The sequence below is a fragment of the Vigna umbellata genome, chromosome 7 (assembly GCF_029865625.1).
Source record: "Vigna umbellata cultivar VRB3 chromosome 7, Vumbellata_1.0, whole genome shotgun sequence".
NCBI lineage: Eukaryota > Viridiplantae > Streptophyta > Magnoliopsida > Fabales > Fabaceae > Vigna > Vigna umbellata.
The window spans coordinates 22460208-22474407 of record NC_142171.1 but is presented as its reverse complement, the minus strand read 5'-3'; the positions used below and the strand labels follow the sequence as shown (position 1 = coordinate 22474407).

Sequence of the window (14200 nt, the reverse complement as noted above, 5' to 3'; positions counted from 1 at the left end):
AACTGTTTTTGCGAAAAGTAGGATGTTAGTGAACTTAAAAAAAAAAGGAGGACAACTTTGAACAGACCCTACAAATCGAGGGACGAAAATAGGTATTAAACCAAGAAACTACCTTTAATGACACGTGGTATTGTCAGTGCCATGTCACACTGTCATTGCCACGTGACACACTATCAGTTTGACACGTGGCATTGATAAATTTTACTTTTAAAAAAATAAAAAATAAAAATAATAAAAATATAATTAAAAATTCAAAAAAATCACGAACTGATACGTGTCACCCCCTTTAAGGGTGTTAGTATGCAACTAACGGCGAAGTCTAAATTGATTTAATTTTTCACAATAAGGGACGTAATCGAGAACATTTACAATACAAGGACCTACTTTAGATGATCCTACAGAAATAGGAATGTTTGAAATGATTAAACCTATATTATAAAATACAACTTGTCAATACATCTTCAATCATATTTTTTAAAGCTTTCAATAAAAAATTTATTTAAGTTTTACAAATTATTGGTTTATTGTTAAATTCTTTAAATATAAAATAAATAGTATTAGAAGAAAAAATATCTACTTTATTTTATCTTCCAATGGTATTGGAAGATAAAATAAATAGTATTGGAAGAAAAAATAGGATATTTACTTAATTTTACCCAATCTTACATTTAACCTCAGCTATTTACAACAAACTCCACCCATTTTAAAATAGCCATTAATATCATTCCAAAACAGATTCTGCAATTTTGCCAAACATCATCAAATCCATCTACATGCTCGCTCTGTATAAAAAAACACACTACCCATTTTAAAATACCAATTAATACGATTCCAAAACAAATTCTGTAAATTTACTAAACATCACCAAATCCAAAAACAGATTCTGCAAATCTACCAAACATCACCAAATCCATCCACATTGGTATATCAAAAAACACACACACAACATCCTTTTAAAAAAACTGCACACACCTAATAAAACCATTATTGGCGCATCCAATATGTCCTTTTTTTATTCAAATTATCTACAATCTAATCACCGAACCACAACCTATCCACTCAAAGTAATCCATCCACCATATATTCAGCACTGCACGTTCAGGACTTACACGACAAAATTCTGTAAGTAGATTACTGCTGCACCATGACTGTTTCCACCACCAGTTTCCAAAGTATACAATTTTTAATACCTAAAAACCTCCCTGCACTAACACCAGTTTCATGCGTCAGCTTCCAAAGAAAAATATCCAAGCACCCTACCAATTAAAACAACCAATTATAAACTCAAAACAATCCATAAAACACTGCACCAGCCTCTGCAACAATCCCTTCTATGCTTCAGTTTTCACCAAAATCATGCCTCATTTTCTTTTTCAAACCAAATTTTTCCAAAGGCTTAAACATTATATTAACCATTATCAACCGCACCAAACAGCAACATAACCAGAAAATTTTCCCTACACAAAACTAATCCATTCGCAAGTTTTCTTTTAATATATTTCAGAGACTTAACACTATATGACCCATAAAATGTTATGTGCTGAACCATAAAACGTGATCCCTTAAAAAGCTTAATATTCCATACCCTAAAACAGCAGGTATACATTTTCTCTGAACCATAAACTCCAAGCTTTCTAAGCCTCAATTCTATATCAAAAATCACAACCAGCCAATTTTACAAAATATTATAATTTCTTAAATTACACACTCAATTGCATACCTGAACTTGCTTTCACTGCAACCAAATTAAAAAAAATTCTTCATTTCTATCTTACACTTCATTTCTATTAAACATATTATTTATAATTTTAATAAATCTAATTTTCGTCCAAACTACTCTTAAATAATTTATTTTTCCTAAATATTTCAGTTATTTTAGTTCAACAGTGTTAACCTATTCATTATAATAACAAAGAAATAAAGGTCATGGAGGATTGAGATGTACAAAGTTTTCACTACGAAATATCGCATGGACTCTAAAGATATTAAACAAGTTCGAAAAAAGGTAAAATGCCTAATTGGATGAAAGATATAACTTGAAACGGTTTGTTAAAAAATAGAACATGTTTGTATATCGAGAAAAGTCTGACAGAACTAAAAAAACTATAATTTGAAAAAGGTGAAAGTTTACATAGCAAGGAATCTATTAATGTAACATCCCAAAATACAGTAATCACTATAATTCAGAATTAATTACAATTAACAGTAATCACAAACAGTCTTTGCATTAAAACAGGATAAAAGCCTAACGGCATCAGTACAAGAGACGCGCATAAACGCATACAAGAGTAAATCCAAGAGTAAACGTTCTTAGATAAATCCACTAACATACGTCAAAATACAAACAGAGATAAATGAGACGAACAGCTTTTCAAAACATCCAGCTGAACGTTCAAGCTATGCTAACATGTACAGCCTAAAACAAAAAGAGCACTCTAAGGCTCGGTCTTTACTTCAACTTCAACCAGATTGGAGTCATCCAAATTTTCTTCTTCCAGCATTGCTTCAAGGGATGCACCACCATCTGCTCACATCCACAACGGATGATCATTGCATTTGACAAGACGGACGTACATGTACAAGAGACAACACAATGGAAATGCAAGGGTAAGCTTATAATATTTAATTTATACAATTAACACATACGTTCACGTTTCAATCCACACATACAACATATAACTCAGCAATTAACAATCATAAAAATAAGTATAAAAGACAGACCGTCCGGACTGTATGAACCATGTAGTTACAAGCGTCCTTGCACCCGAGTGGTGTAGTAACTGATAAATCCCCAGCTGCCACTCGAGGTTAACCCTATCTGTCCGAAGTACTCAATGGACTAGGGCCTCCTGCCATTCCCACGCATGAATACCCCCTTCTACTTGAAGAGGCGTATCACGGAATATCAGGATGGACCGCGAGGCTTAACTTATCCAGGTTCATACTTTACCATTCAATATTTCACATTCAGCACATCTGAGACGTTCCTCCTTGGAACGCTCGTAAAGATTCATTTCCAATAATTCTTTCAAAATATCATTCGCCCATAATAACCAATTCTCCCATTCACTTTTTCATTCTGTGTTAAATTCTCGTAGTATTAATCAACATACATCATTTAATCAATTTAGAACGAACTCATTACAGTACCCTTGACCACACGTTTCTGGCCAAAAGAAACGAACCATTTTCGATTACGGATGTTAAGAATACTTAAACAAATTTTAAATGGGATTGAGTTTAGAAGATCAGAATCATACTTAGAAAATTTTGAGAACAAAGACTTTAAGTTGAATCAAGAGGATACACCTTATGAAATAACTTAGAGAAATAACCAGAGCATATTTAATTCAGGAACAACACTTACTGTCAATGACCGAACGTTCAATAATTTACTTTGGACGAACGCCAGATACGTTCGCTCAGAATTCAATAATAAGGACGAGCGTTCAGTTAGAAACCGAACCCTGCTTTGGACGAACGCTAGGTAAATGACCCAGCACAATTCAGAACGAACGCTGGTATAAACCGAGCGCTATTAAGGACGAACGCTTCGGTATAAGACCGAGCGCCAATTTGGACGAACGTTCAACATGAGGTCGAAAGCTCTGTAGAACGAACGTTCGACATAAGGCCGAACGACATTAATGACGAACGCTCGACATGAGGTCGAACGTCATTGAGGACGAACGTTCGACTTAAGGCCGAACGTCACTTATTTATAAAGTTTCAAATATTTATCTAACTGAGCTGAACCGAACACTCATTCACAAAATGGGGACGCTCGTTCTCGAGCAGAATTCCTTCCAAATGAAGGAATTCCAATCTAAGTTATTCTACTGAAACCCGAACGGTCTATGACCGTACAGGGACGAGCGTCACTTATCAGAGGGGATGATTCATATTTCAGATTTTTCAAACTTAACAGAATTTTCCAGATTTCCATTTTTCAACTTTATAACTTTCATTCCAGATTTAATTCACCTTCAACATCGTTATCATACAGTTTTCAACATCAAAATCATTCCAACTATATCATAAACATGCTCCATTCATAATCATCAAATCAACATGCATTTAAATTATAATCAACAACATATATAATACATATGACAGTGTTCGTTCATAGCAGATAAATCAAACCAGGAATCATATCAGTAAAATTTCCATAGCAGATCAAACTTCATGCAGTTCATACATGCACAATAACAGTGATCAACCATATAGCTCAAACATCATATTTTTAATACATGCAAATCCAGATTTCACAACAATACCAGTATAAATTAAACATATAAGCTTCCCTTACCCGGATTGAAATTCAAGCTTGTTCTAGATGTATAAAAATGGCTTCGTCCAACTACGTTTTGCTTAGGATTCTTGACTCTTCCAGAACCAAATCTAACCACAGATTACAGAACACTTAGAATACCAGTTTGCATGCAACTAAAACTCTATTTTTCCAGAACCTAAGGACGAACTACGAAAGGGACTTACCAGTTTCAGTCTTTGAAGCTGTTCGGTCCAATGGATAGCTCTTAGTGCAGTGGGTGTTCCTACGGTGCTGAAAACGCGATTGGAGAAGAAATATAAGTTTTTACAGTAAAAGGAAGTTCACTGGTTCAAGAGAGAAGTTGGAGAAGGTGAAAGGGTGAGTTCAGAGGTTGAAGATGAGTTTGTGCGAGTGAGAGAGAGTTTTAGAAGAGTATGGTTTTGTTAAACTAACGTTCAATTGGAAGAACGTGTCACAGGTTGCCACATGCACACCAAACTCTGATTTCAGAAACTTCCAACGTGACAAGTGGCATGCTTGCATGCAGACTTTAGTGCGTTTTAATGTTTCAGAGAATGATGAGCGTGGTGCTTCGTGCCAGTCAGACAGAAATGAGATCAGATTAGGAAGTGGGTTTTAAATGGCTGGGATTGAGGTGGCAAGCATTAAGAGAGATGTGTCAGGATTAATTTGGGCTAATTATTAAGGGTTTCACAATTAACATGTATGACCATATTATTCGTTTGATATAACATCTTTACATATTTGAGTTCGTTTATAAACTTAATAATATTTCTTTTATTTTATAATTTTTTTTCAGTCACAAGAGTTTATTTAAACCACATTCTTAATATACTTATTAGACTGAATAAGAATAATTGTGAACATAATTAATATATCTAAGTTTAATGATGTTTAACATTAACTAATTTAAAAATTAAAGATATAGATAATAGTTATTGAATTTTTTTACTTTTGAAACTTTTAAAAGATATTGAAAATTATTTTTCTTTTGATTTACACAGTGTCTTAATTATGTGGACTTAAAGATATATATTCTCAATTTAATCCATTACCTCTTATAAATTCCGTGTGTCAGCAACATACACAATTGAAGAAGGGTGTCTGTTACTTGGTAATACGCATAGTCCCATACAAACCATGTCCAACGGAGGCTTTTCAATTCCAATTTCTGCCACTGGTGCAAAACCTCCCGTCACTCGACCCACTGCAAATTTTCATCCCTCTGTTTGGGGCGATCGATTTCTTTCCTATGTTCCTTCTTCCGCTGTATTTACTTTTTCAATCTCTTTATCTAAAATGTTACATTTGCATGTATTTAACATTTCATCTGTGTAGATAACATTTCATAAGACGGGCCTTTCATTACTTCATGCAGGAAAGTGATAGCCGTATTCAACAAGCTAAACTACTAAAAGAGCACGTGAGGAAGAGGCTTGTTTCATCTATTGATGATAACAATTTCTCTTTTAAATTGAACTTCATTGATTCAGTCCAACGTTTGGGCGTGTCTTACCATTTTGAGCACGAAATTGACACTGCTCTATGTCAAGTTTATGACATTTCAACAAAGGACAATAATATAATAGCTCACAACAACGATGATCTTTACCACACGGCTCTACTCTTTCGGCTGCTTAGACAACATGGATACCGCATTTCTTCAAGTAGGTTTTCCTGAGCATTTAACCAAATTTACTTTTCAAAGAACACTAACTTCTTTTTCAAATCACTAGGATGGTATTATTTAAGTTTAGTTTTGGGTGAAAGAATCATTAGACTCTTACAATACTCTAATCCTATTGACTATACACCATGCGAGTACAACTCAGACATTAAGCATAGCCCAAGTACTACTCCACATGCTTTCATTGACCTTCCTAATCTTAAAGATTTTGTTACTAAGTTACGTGTGACCCTTGCCTAAATAAAGGGAAAAACCATTATACCTATGTAAAGGAATATTAGTTGCAATAAGTAGTGTCTATATAGAGAACCTTATGTTGAGTAGTGAAGGCAATAAAGGAATTATTATGTATTTTCTTCTAATATTTTTCTTCTTTCTCATGCTTTTATAAATTATTTTGTTCTTTCTGTTTTATTTCTTACATTTGGTGCTTTCATTCAGCCTTACTTTCTTCACCCATGGCCGACTCACCTGACCCATTCGTCTCCTTTGACCGCAAATTAGAATTGATCTTACTAGTCCAAGCCAATTTTTCCAACACCCTCATGGACATTGACAATCATACATCTCACCTTGAGAACAACCTCTCACCCACCCCCACTAGTACAATAAGAGGAAACGACAACGGTTATTTTTGCTTATAGACAGCGGTTCTCGAACCGAGACATATTCAGTTTTTGCCTCGAGTGTGAACCGAGGCATAAAAGGAGAGGATTTTGCCTCGGTTCAACCTTAACCAAAGCAGTAGAGTTTTTTATTTTTAAGAATTTTTTTTCTTAAGACTTTATGCCTCGGTTCCGTGAACCGAGGCAATATGACATTATGCCTACATAAAGTTAAAACTTGATAATCACTCGTCTCATCACTCTACAGGCTCAAATTTGCGATCACACTTTCTCCACAATAATGGATAATTAATTATTACCATTTATGTTGACACAAGGATGCAAGAGACCCACACAGGAAGTGAGATTGGAGGCCCTCCACCCAACATAAGCGCGTGTTCCTCGATTCAGCCAAGTCCACAATCTTCGTCATTCCCGAGTCCAGTGCCTTCCTACCATGCTAGTCCAACCTCTTCCTCCTTCCCCAGCCCCACTCGCATTGACGCAAACCCCTCTTCCTTTCTCATCGCATTCATGTGCAACATAACTTCAATCCCCGCCAACCTTCCCCCTCTCAGTATATCCAACACCGCCCCTGTCACCCCACCTCTTTCCTCTCCCCGAACCTCCAAGCGCAAGGCTGACTTCGATTCCCTCTCCAACGCTTCCTTCCGCCACCCTCTTTTCGCTACCTCCGCCCCCTCCAGTCCCTCGCGCTGCCACCACGTCGTGACTTCCACCATCCCTGAGTGCGACGAGTCCAACGCTTCCACCGTCGACTCTGCCTCTGGCCGTTGGGTTAGCTTTCATTGTGAGACCCCGCCGGTCCCCCTTCCCCTACTTTCAACCTCATGAAACCCGCTATGCACCAGATTACTCCTCAGGAAGGCATACAGTAGGGTTCTGTTGCGGAGATAAGCAGAGGAGTCTTCGATTTTGAATTCGGGAATGGTAGAGTAAAGCCTTGAAAGGGTGAGAGAATACACGAGGTGGGAATGGATGATTTGGACATTACTCTCGGATTCGGAAAATTACAAGCCATAAACACAAATTGAATAGATCTGAATCAAGAAATCAGTTAAAAAAAAAGAAATGGAAAAGGAAAAAAGGTTGAACCTAATGTTGGAGACCTGATGTTGGAACCTGTGGTAATCGCCCTTCATCTTGAGGTAGAAGACCTTAGAATCGCTGGAGGAAACCGAGAGAATAAGGCGAGAGTTGAGGAGCTTAAGAATACCGTCGCAGATGTTGGAGAGCTCGGACTCGATCTTGGATCGGTAGTCGCGGATGATGGTGATGTGATCCTCGTTGTCGCGGCTCTCTTCCTTCTGCTCGATCGAGGAGATGATGTGCCACGAGGCGCGGCGCGCTCCGATCACGTTCTTGTAGGCTATAGAGAGGAGATTCCTCTCTTCGATGTTGAGTTCCTCGTTGTCTGCGGCAGCGGACACCTTCTCCAATAAACTAACCGGCAGCGAAGTGGAGAGCAATGCGCCAAAGATATGAAGGCAGCGGCGGAGGGAGGAGGCAGCGTAAGGAGAAGAAACGCATAAACATCGTTGGAGGTAGCGAGATACACAAAGGAGGAAGCAGCATAGTTGTGGAGGCAACAACGCAGGGGAAACACACGAAGAAGGAAAACAATGGCATATGATTTTGCTACCCTAGACCAGGCCTACTAACTTGGTTCCCAAAAATCCTAGGCAATATCCAGCCTATTGCCTCGGTTGTGCTGTCACCCGATGCCTAATCTCTTAAAAAAATTTATTAAAAAAGCATACGCCTCGGTTAGGGGAAACCGGGGCAGTATGGGGAATATCACAAAGTTATATGCTTCAGTTCACTTAGATACCAAGGCAGTTACTGCTTTAGGCACCAGTTAGTGGAGAACCGAGGCGTATACCCTGGCTTTTATTACAAAACTGCCACCGTCTTTTTATACGCTTTGGTTTTTACGAAACCAAAGCGTATATGACGCGTTAGAAACTCCTTTTTTTACTAGTGCCCTCAACTTCTCAACTCCCCTTATCGAGCGATACAACTGGACCTATTATCCTTTGATAGAACTTATCCCCTTGGTTGGATCTTCAAAGCTAACCAATTCTTCACCTTCTACGAAACTCCCCTGAAGCAACGCATTTAGCTCGCTTCCTTTTCTCTTAAAGGAAAAACCCTAGCTTGGTTTTAATGGATGGACAACAATAGGTTACTTATTTCGTGGGACTCCTTCCTTCGAGTACTAGAGCTCCAATTTACTCCTTCGAAATTCGACAATCTTATGGCAACGTTGTGTAAGCTTTCATAAACTCACTCCCTACAAGAATACTTCTTTGAGTTTGAGACACTCTCCCATAGGATCTCTGGTTACCTCCCACTAGTTTTTATCTCAGTTGTTTTATGTCCTGCCTCAAACCCCACCTTTGTCGAGAGGTCACAATTATCTAACCCTCATACCTGAACCAAGATATAGCCTTTGCCAAGCTCCAATGAGGATACTTCCTAGGGAAGTCTAATTCAACAGAAGATGCTTTATCCAGGATCTCACAATCACACCAGGAGCACTACCTTCTCATTTTATGCATTCTTCAATTGGGTTTTCTATCAGATCTGAAGTAGTATTTATCCACTATTGTTAAGTTCATTTGACTGAAGCAACGAGTCAAATTTAATCCTGCTAACTTTTCTCTATATTCATTGACAAATGGGTTGATCCTTTTCAAACAACACATATGGATTCGTTCATCGTGCCCTTTCATCCCCACTCTCTTACATGAGTACTACTATACACCCATGGCAGGACACCCTAGCGTACAAGCACATTTGGGAAGTTAGTAGCTAACTTCTTTTAGAACAAAATACGTCAAGACGTCTACACATTTTTCACACAATGTGAAATCTGTCCACAAACTAAGATCCCGGCTCAAAAATCTATAAGAAGTTAGCAACTAATTCCTCAATTTACCAAATGTTGGGAGGATTTATCCTTGGATTTCATCGTGGTCTTTCCTCTATACCAAGGATATTCTAAAATAGTGATTTTCGTAGACAGGTTCTAAGGTTGCATAATTTGGCATGTTAGCAAGGTCTTTCTCAGCCTCTAAAGTGGCATACTTGTTTTGCACATTATCTGCAAATTGCACGACCTTCCAAAGAGCGTGATTTCTATTTGGATCCTGTGTTTCTTAGCCAGTTTAGGCATGAGCTCTTCCACTTAAGCGGTACCAAGCTAGGGATGTCCACAACTTACCATCCTCATACCAATGGCAAAATTGAGGTGGTTAACAAGGTCTTACAACAATATCTTGGTGCTTCATTCATCACAAACTATCATTCTGCAACAAATTTCTTCCATGGGCTTAATGGTGCTTCAACACCACTATTAACGCTTCTATCAAGATGACCACATTCGAAGTCGTGTATGGTCATCCCCTACCATCTATTCCCCAAGCTCTATGTTCTGACACTTTAAACGTTTTTATTTAGTTTGAATTGCAATCTAGAGTTGACATCATCCGTAAACTCAACAACAATTAATATTAAGAGATGGGCAGACACCAACTGTCACGATCTCCATTTATAACTTGGAAATTTGGTTTATGTTCGTCTTTATCCTCATTGTCAGGTTTCAGTTGTTGGTCATTACTGGGCAACTTCAAAAAATGATTTTTCGGTCCTTTTCAAGTTTTGGATCGAATTGGGCAAGTTGCTTACAAATTAGAGCTTCCTTCAACTGCCAAAATCAACATTCTTTCACATCAGCTTTCTCATACCACAAAATAAAAGCTTCAAAACTTTCCTTGGAATTCAATGATAATCAACCCATATTAGAACCCATAGTTACTCTAAACACTAAGCTAGATTTTGACTTAGGTCCAATGGAGGGGTCTTCCACTAGAAGATGCTACATGGGAACCATCGGGAGTTATGAAAGAGCAATTCCACCTTGAGGAGAAGATGTTTCTCCATTTTGAGGGGATGAAAGAATCATTGGGTCCTTATAATATGCTAATCCTATTGACTACGCATAAGGTGAGCCTAAGTACTACCCCAAATGTTGAGCATAACCCAAGTACCGTCCTAGATGCTAAGCACAATCCAAGTACTGTTCCAAATGCTTCCATAGACTTTCCTTAAGAAGGTTATTCGTTAGCTAATTTGTCTTAAAGATTTTGTTACTATGTGATGTGTGATCCTTGTGAAAGAATATTAGTTGTAATGAGTAATGTCTGTATACAGCACCTTGTGTTGAGTAGTGAAGGCCATAAAAAAATTATTACGTATTCTCTCTTGATATTCTTCTTCTCTATCCTGCTTTTCTATATTATTACCTCTCTTTGTTTTATTTCTTACATTGGGTCACTTTGTTTATGCATAGGATTATTATGGCTTATGTTTTCTTAAGGAATTCTTTCTCGAAAGACTCTTTAGTAGTAATTAGTTCAATTTTTTTGACCGATTCTGATAGACCCTTTGTAGCAATAGTCTTTTTATGTAGAGGGTCAAGCAAACATATATTGAGTACAAATTAAAAAATTAAATATTATATAAAAATAAAATTTGTAAATTTATTATCTTAAAAATTTAGATTGTGATATTAATATTTTATATATATAGGTTAAACTCATTTTATTAGTATTGTTTCTTCCAATGAATTCTCATATAAAGATCTATCAAATTTAACTTTATAAAAAATGTGATTTGGGAGAGACAAACTACTAAATAAAATAAACTAATGGGTTTCTTTTCTAAAATAAAGATGAACTTATATGTATGTATATATATATATATATATATATATATATATATATATATATATATATATATATATATATATATATATATATATATATAACTATAAAAAACACAAAGTAGCCTACAAGATAATTAAAGAAGTGAGTAACCATGAAATGGCATTAGAAAGTTAATGATTATAAAATTTGCCTTAGTTTGAATACTCAAATCAATGAATGGAAAAAATACATACATGTTTGGGTCAGTAAAAATTTCTAGGTCATCAAAACTCATTTTTATCTGAAGAGGATTTGTTCTCTTTTAAATTATACAACACATTTTTATTTGATCAAAACAATTTTCACTTTTACGATTGGGTTTATAGGGTGAATAAAACCAACTTATACAAATAGTTTGATTTTAATGTTTAAGTCATTTGGATGGTGGCATCCCTTGTATAATAGTTGTATAATTAAATATATATCTTGAAATGAACACATGTTTATAAGTTAAACAGGTGTATTTTTCAAATTCGGAGATCAAACTGGAAAATTTAAGGAATGTTTAGCCGATGATATTGAAGGAATGTTAAGTTTGTATGAAGCAGCCCAACTAAGATGTTGTGGAGAAAATGTACTTGAAGAAGCACACAATTTCAGTCTGGAGCAATTAACTAAGTTTATGACCACCCAACTAAGTTGTTCTCTTGTGGCACGAGTTCAACATACCTTAAGACAATCACTTCGTCGAGGTTTCCCTAGGTTGGAGACAACATATTTTGTGTCTTTCTACGAAGAATATCCATCTCATGACGAAAAATTGATAACATTTGCAAAAATAGATTTTAACAAGTTGCAGGAGCTGCATTTGAAAGAACTCAGCTGTCTAACCAAGTAATATATTCCTCGACTCATTACCTTTCGTTGTATAAATCAATATATATCAGTTAAACATTCTATCCTTTTGTTTTTGTCTTTCAAATATTAATGTTGTTTTGTTTTTTATTCAGATGGTGGTATAAGGATTTAGATGTCTCATCCAACTTACCTTTTACACGAGATAGGATCGTAGAATGTTGTTTTTGGGCATTGGGGGTGTATTTTGAACCACAATATTCTAGATGGATAACAGCAAAATTAGCAGCTCTAGCTACCATGATTGATGACATCTACGATGCCTATGGAACCATAGAAGAACTTGAGCTTTTCACCAATGCAATTGACAGGTTAGGCACATCAAAATGATATATCTTTAGCTTAATTCTACCAATATATCAAAGATAACTTTCTCGAAACTTGCAGGTGGGATATTCGTTGCTTGGTTGATCTCCCAAAATACATGCAATTATGTTATAAGGCAATTTTGGACGTATGCGAAGAAATTGACCAGGAGATGAGAAAGCAAGGAAAAGTATACTGCATTAAGTATGTCGTGAAAGAGGTAATAAAAAGAGCAGTAGTATTTTGACGTAATAAAACGACAAATCACGTTTGTTTGATCGATTAAATAATGATATTTTGATTATAGTTATATTGTTTTTTTAATTTAAAATTATAATATATATTATATTATTAAAAAATAGTCAAATGTTTTTTAATCCGTATGAAACTAACTTTTTCCAAATAGAAATTGTATTATTTGATGGTTGACGATACATAGACATCACTTTTTTTACTTTATAGTATTCAACACAAAAAAAAAACAATTTTATTTTAAAATATAAAATAAAATGAATCAAGTAGAATTATTAAAATATTAATATTTTATTTAAAGTTAGATAGATGTAGAAAGATTGAAAGGTGTAGCTTTAAAATTTTCATATTCCAAAACCCGTAGGATTTGGCATACACAAAGTGTGACCATCTTTTTCTTATATCCAGCGAATAGTGTGGAATATATTTCTGAATATTATATATTTAAATTTGTGCCTTTATGCTAGATAAAAAGACTAGTCCAGGCTCAGATGGTTGAGGCAAGATGGTGCCATTCCAACTATGTTCCAACAGTGGAGGAATACATGCAAGTAAGAACAACGTCCAGTGGTTACCCTCTCTTGATTACCTCATCCTTCCTAGGCATGGAAGATACAACAGAGGAGATCCTTCTATGGGCAACGAATGAACCAGTAATTATTGCAGCTTCTATACTTCTGCTTAGGATCATGGATGACATTGTTGGAGATGAGGTGCACCCTACACACTAATTAATTTCTATCAATTTAACTAAATAGAGAATTACGAATTATACATAATTTTAGAAAATATGACGATTAATAATAATAGAATTGTACTTGTCAGTTTCTTATAAACTATATGGAACACTTATAAGTAATTTGAGTTTATATAAGAAATTTGTCTTATTTTAAGAGTTGGCAATTGCAAAACTCATAAAATTTTAAAAGTAAAGAAATACTATTTTTTCTAAGATCATTTGTAAATCCTATATGTTAGATATTAATTTTCTTTGGATTCTGTTTTTTCTTTTTGTTGTTGTTTTTGTCTGTGAAGTTTGAACAGGAGAGACAACATGTTGTTTCAAGCATTCAATGTTATATGAAGGAGCATAAAATCTCAAGGAAATGTGCCATTGAAGAACTACGCAAGTTAGTTGAGAATGCTTGGAAGGACATAAACGATGCATGCTTAGCTCCTACTCAAGTACCAATGAAATTTCTTATGCGTGTGGTCAACTTTGCACGTGTGATCGACGTGCTTTACAAAGACGAAGATATCTATACAAATGCAGAAGGGATAATGAAAGATCACATTGAAACTTTATTAGTTAAAAAGATGTCTGTATAAACTACAAGCTTTGGTCTTTAATTAATTGTTGGTGATCTACATTTTGTGTAACAGTCGGCTTGAAACACCATGTTGCTTGCGT

At 35.7% G+C, this 14200-nt stretch overlaps 1 protein-coding gene and 1 pseudogene across 1 annotated transcript; both read left to right on the top strand.

Moving 5' to 3' along the window:
- Nucleotides 1-5375: 5375 nt before the first annotated feature.
- On the top strand, nt 5376-14199 carry LOC148195428 (putative terpene synthase 2). Its single transcript, XM_088094557.1, has 7 exons — nt 5376-5563; nt 5673-5961; nt 11835-12210; nt 12327-12542; nt 12619-12757; nt 13257-13502; nt 13825-14199. Exons 1-7 carry the CDS (start codon nt 5435-5437, stop codon nt 14116-14118), a joined length of 1689 nt encoding a protein of 562 aa, XP_087950683.1. The 5' UTR covers nt 5376-5434; the 3' UTR covers nt 14119-14199.
- LOC148195429 (BES1/BZR1 homolog protein 2 pseudogene) lies at nt 6926-7734 on the top strand (annotated as a pseudogene).
- Nucleotide 14200: the final 1 nt, after the last annotated feature.

Coding starts and splice junctions, on each gene's coding strand:
- LOC148195428 (XM_088094557.1), top strand. CDS start 5,435: ATGTCCAACGGAGGCTTTTCAATTCCAATTTCTGCCACTGGTGCAAAA. Junction 5,564..5,672: donor CCTATGTTCCTTCTTCCGCT/GTATTTACTTTT, acceptor TACTTCATGCAG/GAAAGTGATAGCCGTATTCA. Junction 5,962..11,834: donor TGGATACCGCATTTCTTCAA/GTAGGTTTTCCT, acceptor TAAGTTAAACAG/GTGTATTTTTCAAATTCGGA.